General features: G+C 37.4%; 1 protein-coding gene across 1 annotated transcript; it reads left to right on the plus strand.

Annotated features, from left to right (window-relative positions):
- Positions 1-2,748: 2,748 nt before the first annotated feature.
- LOC118490144 lies at positions 2,749-6,636 on the plus strand. Its single transcript, XM_035987434.1, has 5 exons — positions 2,749-3,853; positions 4,103-4,713; positions 4,825-5,038; positions 5,135-5,934; positions 6,226-6,636. The coding sequence occupies exons 1-5, from the start codon at positions 2,749-2,751 to the stop codon at positions 6,634-6,636; spliced, it is 3,141 nt and encodes a 1,046-aa protein (XP_035843327.1).
- Positions 6,637-6,949: the final 313 nt, after the last annotated feature.

Here is a 6,949-nt window from a genome sequence, read left to right on the forward strand (position 1 = left end):
GTAAAGAGAGGGAAAATGTAGTGATTTTCAGAATAGTTATGAGTGGAGGGGGAGGAAAGGTAATGATAAAAGTATAAAAAAATATTATTTAGTTAAAGGAGAGGGAAAATGTAGTGATTTTTAGTATAGTTATAAAGTTAGAGCATTCGCAATTGATTATCCATCTCTATCTTTATTACTATACTAAAAATCACTACATTTTCACTCTTTTTTCCAATTAAATAATAATTTCTTATATTTTTATCATCGACAAAAACCAAAGAAAAATAGAGATAAACTGAATTCTCATTCTTCATTCTATTCAACATTACATTATATATAGATAAACATAACCATAAACCCTAAAGCCCATAAGTAATGGGTTAGGCCTAAAATGTCTGGTTTATTACACTCTCCTTCAGACATTTAGAATTATACACAGTTTAACAACATACTTCAGGATGATGTGAAATAGGTACTTCAGGACCAGGATAAATAAACTGATACTACTGGATCAGCTATGCTGCCTCATTAAAAACCTTACTAAGAAAACCCAGTGGGACAAAACTTAGTTAAGGGAAAAAGAGTACAGCGTGTATAATTCTCCCCCTGAATTCAACAAACATCTTTCAATCTACGAAGACCGATCTTGAGTGATAACTGCTCGAAACTGCTTCTAGGTAAAGATTTTGTGAACAGGTCTGCTAGATTTTCACTTGACTTGATCTGACGAACATCGATTTCCCCTTCTTTCTGCAAGTCGTTAGTTGAGAAGAACTTTGGTGAGATGTGCTTTGTTCGATCACCCTTGATGTAACCTTCTCTGATCTGAGCTATGCAAGCAGCATTGTCTTCATAAATAATTGTCGACTCCTTATTGATTTGTTCTAATCCGCATGCTTCTTGTATGTGATTTATCATTGATCTCAACCACACACATTCTCGACCAACATCATATAGTGCTATCAATTCGGCATGATTTGATGATGTTGCTGTAAGTGTTTGTTTAGTTGACTTCAAAGAAATTGCTGTGCCGCCGTATGTGAATACATAACCTGTATGAGATTTTGCTTTGTCAGGATCTGATAGATATCCGGCATCAGCATACCCAACAAGCTGGGACTTTTGATCTTTCTGATAGAAAAGACCTAAATTTTGTGTCTCGCAAATATACTGGAATATATGTTTTACACCATTCCAGTGTCTACGTGTTGGATTCGAACTGTATCTCGCTAGTACATGTACTGCAAATGCAATGTCAGGTCTTGTGTTATCTGCGAGATACATAAGGGCACCAATCACGCTTAAGTACGGTACTTCTGGACCAAGTACTTCTTTGCCTTTTTCTTGAGGGCGATAAGGATCCTTGTTTGGATCTAGCGGTCGGACAACCATAGGTACGCTAAACGGATGTGCTTTGTCCATATTGAAACATACTAACATCTTTTGGATGTAGTTTGATTGATGGACAAATATGCCATTGCACAGATACTCAAATTGTAGTCTGATACATAATTTCGTCATACCAAGATCTTTCATTTCAAATTCCTTCTTTAACAACTGAGCAACTTTGTTAGTACATTACGTCTGTAGCTTCCGTCAGCATGTAGTCATATTTTATATTCTGTGTTTATATGTATGTATGTAGTTAGCATGACAACTCAGGAATAGGTTTTGCATGTAAAAGTGTTGTTCGGAAAAGGTTCATCCGCACGCATGGCAATACGCGCGGATGGTAATACGCACGGATGACTTATCCGCACAGATAAGTCATACGCGTGGATAGCCATACGCACGGGTAAGCCATACGCACGGGTAGCCCACCCGCACGTACAACACTTGTTAGCTTCCTGAGTTCATCTATAAATAGGAGGTCCGGTGCTACTTTGTTAGAACTTTTGACACGCACGGGTAGTCTGTACGTTCACCGGAACTTTGTGACTTTCAGAACGATTAATAGAACGAATAGACAAGAAGTTAAACGTTGAATTCTCTGTTGCACAAATCTGTGATTCATCTTATTGGATTCCGCACACTAAGACGAAATCGATTCATCTTGTTCCTACGATCAGATCCTGTATCAACGGGACCAACAAGTGGTATCAGAGCATCCATGGAGCTGAATCGAGATCAACAACACTGAATTCACCGGAATTCAAGCCTTATTCATCGATCAAAGTCTAATTTCACCGGAGATTTGACTTCTGTTACCGATTTGATTCAAATTTCACCGGAAATTTGACAGATTTCTTCGACATCTACTCAGATTTTACATTTGTTCTTCATTTGTCACCATAAAATCAGAAAAATTTAAAATTGAGCAAGAATTTACGGTTAAAATTTGCTAACATCGATATCAGTCAACTCGCAATCATTAAAAGTATAATCCTACTTAGTTTCATAATCAGATTCAACCTAAAACTAGATCAAATTCATCGAAAATCATGTTTAGCTGTTCGTATTTGATGACGTCATTCACCGGTGCGGACAGCTGTCTGAACGGTTTGGATTAGTTAGTTATTGCAAGTTGTTTGCTGACATCATCATTGTTACACTCACGGATTACAACCCGTGCGGATAACCAGAAAAGTCAAAAGGTCAAAGCTACCCGTACGCACAACCATCCGAGCGGATTACCGTCCGTGCGGATAAGCTTTGTCACCATCCGTATACCTGTTCGAACGGATAACTATCCGATTCAAGTGTTTGAAATTTTTAAAATTTGTAAAAATTGTCTAAGTGTTTGAAAATTGTGTCAGGTACTTAAAAATGGAAGAATTCATGAATCCCTTCAGTGAGATGTATGCTTTCGCGGGTAATTCCGGAGACGATACTTCCAATCGTTCAAATGATAGTCCGAACCCAAAGAAAACTTTATCCGATGCCTTAAGCGTTGAAAGCGCATATGGTACCTACAACAAACCCCCAAAGCTAATGGCAATCGAAGAATATAATCGGTGGGCAAAAACATTCGAAGAATGGCTGAAAGCTTTCGCATATCAGAGCTGGAAGAACTTAAAGAACGGTTATGCTTCAGAAAGACAAGATTGTGAGAATTTGTCAGAAGGAGAAGAAGTAGAGAACTATATAGCTGAACAAAAATGCATTGCTTTGGTTCACCAGTCCGTAAGAGACGACATTATTTCACTCATTGAATACACAAACGCAAAAGATCTATGGGAAAAGTTAAATAAAAAATGTGTAGGAAGTGCAGAAATAATCAAAAACAAAAAGAAATTGCTGCGAAAGGAGTTTGATTTGTTCGGATGCTTAAAAGGTGAATCTGTTTGTAAAATGATTGAAAGATTTGGACACTTAAAGTTGGAATTGGTGAGGCACGGAATAAACTATCCTCAAGAGGAGCTAGTTGACAAACTGTTCGATTCACTACCAGAAGAGATGGATTGGCAGTACTATGCACTGATGTTAAAGAACACAATCAAAGCTGAAAGTTTGACCGTCGACTTGCTGATTGAAAGACTAGAAAGTCATGAATTGGAGATAAAGAAAACACACAAAATAAATCATTCATCATACCAACAAAACATGGAGTTGTACTATCTAAAGAGTATGATTCCCAAGAATGTTTCTCCAAGAACTGCTTTCTCCGCTGAAAACACAAACACTTCAAGTAAAGAAAGTCCAAGTTCAAACAGTGGTTTTCATGGAGGTTTTTCAGCCAATACTCCAAGTCAGGGATCTTCTTCAAATTCTTCAAGTCAACAACAATCTGTTCCTAAGAACGCGTTTTCTTGCAACATTGCGATAGATTTGAAGAATGCTCAAAATTTTGATGAGGAATCGGCCAAACAGCAGATGATCTTTCTAGCATCTGTGTTGGAGTCGTACGAAGGGTTAGTAGCCGGGAAGATAGGTAATACCAATCTGACGAAAGAAGATTATGATCAGATTGATCCCGAGGAAATGGAGCTGATCGATATTCGTTGGGCTGTGGCCAGTGCTGTACGTAGAGCACAACGCTTCATGGAAATTACCAGCAGAAAGACAATTGGTGGTGCATCTACTAAGCTGGGGTTTGATAAATCGAAGGTGACGTGTTTCAAATGTAAGCAGAAGGGTCACTTCAAACGAGAATGCAGAAATGCATATGCTGATGAGTCAGAAAACCCTTTCAGAGATGATTATTACAAGAGAGCAATCTATCACCAGAATAAATCTGAGCCACCTAGATTGAAGCAAGTTGAAGACAACAAAGAGAAGTCGAGAGCTCTTGCCATGATCCATGATGACGAAGGTTATGATTGGAGCGAGCTATTGCCTGAAGAAGATGCGGTGGGTTATGCATTCGTGACGAAGATTATTCCTTTTAAAGATATTAGAACTGAAGAAGAAAAACTCGTCAACCGAAGAATGAAAGCCCAAACCAGAATGAACAGAATTTATAACACTTACAAAGAAGCAAAAAGAGCAAAAAGGTGGGATGCCGACAGAGAATGTTACCTTGATCCACAAGGAAACATTGCAGTTAACCCAGATTCCATCAGTGTTGATGCTCTTACACAACAATTTGCCGAGGAAGAAGAAGCTAGACAAAGAGAATGGTGGGGAGGTGGTGAAGAGAAACAAGTAGAGAAAGATGAAAAGGTCAAAGAAGCAGAACAGAAGCCAAAGTCAAAGAATGCTGATGATGGGATCATTGATACATCGCAAGAGCTAACAGCAGAAAACTTGAGGAAGATGGCTGAAAAAGTTCTTGCAGCAAAAGAACTTGAGGTAGTTTCTAGTTCTGGAACTGAGTCAACAAACAAGGTCAGTTCAAATGGTACACTTGAGTCAGGTAAGAAAGATAAATCTGAAAATGACTGCAAAAATTGCATGAAAAAGTGCAAAGTTTGTAGTACAATCACTTACCTCAGTGGTAAGAAGATTGAAGAGTTGACTAGTAAAGTCAAAAGTGTTGAAAATCAAATCTTAAACCGTGACAAAATGCTGAAAGCTTCGAATGATAGATCAAAAGAATTAGCTGATAAAATTGAAAATGATAAAAATGACATTGAAAGAATAAGAAAAGAAAATGAAAAGTTGATTCTTGAAAGTCGTAAAATTTCTGAAAATTTTGAGAAGCTAAAGCGAACGGTTAAAGATTCTGATGAGAGACACAGTAAAACAACGAAAGAAAATCTTCAACTATCAGGGGTTCTTAGAGTAAAAGAAGAGTTAATTAACCAACAACTTGATGAAATTGCGAAATTAAAGCTTCAGTTTGAAGAAGCTAAAATTGAAAATGAACGTATTAATCTGAAACTGAGCAGTTACAACTCTGCAAGCTTTGTTTTGCAACACATTGTTCCAAAACCCATTGGAAAAACCAAAGCTGGCGAAGATGTATACTGTGATGGAACTGGAGTGGGGTTTCATCAAGTTCCGCCACCTGTTCTAAACAATTTTTCAAAGAAGCAATCTGGGTTGGTTAATGATGATATTGAAACAAATGAGATAAAACTGCCAGAATCAATTGATGTGACATTTTCTTCATCATCATCATCCGATGACAGTGTTCAAACTGAGATCATAAAAGGCATGGCTGAAAGTGTCTTGGATAGTGATTCGACTGAAGATGAAGAATGTTTTCTGAACAATTACATTCCGAAACCAAAATCTAAAAACAACTTAAATGATGAACCGGGTCTTTTGATGTACAAGATGTCTGGTTCTGATAAGTTATATTCAGACTTTGAGTTTCCTCTGGAGAATGTTAATGTGAACAAATTGAAGAATGTTTTCAAACTGGTTGAAATTGATTTGTCTGAAGTGGACGGTTTGAAACAGACAAAGAGACAAACGAATTTTGAGAAAGATAAAGCTTACTATAAGAAACCTGTTATTCCACCACGTTTTTCTAACAACAATCAAAATAAATGGTCGGGAGGATATCAGGGTGGTAAGAATTATCAGAAAAGGAATGTTCAGAACAAGAAGTTTGCTGTGAAAAAGGTGTTTGTGAACAGTTCAAGTTCACTTTCTGATGAAGAGTCTGAAATCTTTTTAAAATCAAACAAAGAGTTCTTTGAAAAGAAGGCCTCACAGCCTCAGTCTGAATGCTCAAGTCGGGTAATTGACACCCGAACATGCTTCAAATGTAATCAAGTTGGACATATTGCATGAAAGTGTACCAACTTGAAGCCTAAGACTGAAACTGTGAAGAATTCTATCAAGAGAGATGTTGTGAAAGGAAAGGCTCCATTGATTGTTGAGAAAAATGTTTTGAAAAATGACAACACCAAGATCAAAACTGAACCTGTTAAGAATTCGGTATCTAAAAATGATAAATTTTACCAACGGGTTGCATCACCTCAACAAACATGGAAGCCAAAAGTTGTTGAAAAGAAAGATGATTCACCAAAGGTGTCTGAAACCGAAAAATCATCATCTTCTACCAAGAAGAAGTATGTACCCTTGAAGTTTTATGAAAAACAAAAATCGACTTCTGAAAAGAAGTATGTGGTGAAGAAAAATCAATCAGTTGATCAACCTCAAAAAGACGAATTTTTCTTATTCAAAGAGGTTGAAGTTGAAACTGTTGAAAGCCTTAAAATGAATGATAAAAACTTTCCGCCACTTTACACTAAAACGACTCACCTTAATTTCAAGTTACCCGAGTCAAAAGAGGCTTGGGTAGCATCAAAATCTCATTAAATGTTTTTGACATGTGCAGGAGCTTCCAAGATCCGTCTCACGTTGGATTATGGATAGTGGAGCTTCTCGGCACATGACAGGAAAGACAGCACTGCTGTATGATGTCAGAAATATTAATGGAGGTTATGTAGGGTTTGTGGGTAACCAAGGTGGTAGAATTGTTGGTGAAGGAACGTTATCCAACGGGATCATCACGTTTGAAAGAGTTAACTACATTGCTGAGCTGGAAAATAATCTGCTAAGTATCTCGCAGATTTGTAACCGGATGTATACTACTCACTTCACAGACAAAGAGTGTTTGATTTTGAAACCA

This window comes from Helianthus annuus, chromosome 1, assembly GCF_002127325.2.
Source record: "Helianthus annuus cultivar XRQ/B chromosome 1, HanXRQr2.0-SUNRISE, whole genome shotgun sequence".
Lineage (NCBI taxonomy): Eukaryota > Viridiplantae > Streptophyta > Magnoliopsida > Asterales > Asteraceae > Helianthus > Helianthus annuus.

What these genes read in the sequence shown, in the direction of transcription:
- LOC118490144 (XM_035987434.1), top strand. Translation starts at nt 2,749, where the DNA reads ATGGAAGAATTCATGAATCCCTTCAGTGAGATGTATGCTTTCGCGGGT. An exon ending in TTGCAGCAAAAGAACTTGAG is followed by an intron (nt 4,714 to 4,824) that starts GTAGTTTCTAGT and finishes TGCATGAAAAAG; the next exon opens with TGCAAAGTTTGTAGTACAAT. An exon ending in AAAGTTGATTCTTGAAAGTC is followed by an intron (nt 5,039 to 5,134) that starts GTAAAATTTCTG and finishes TTCAACTATCAG; the next exon opens with GGGTTCTTAGAGTAAAAGAA.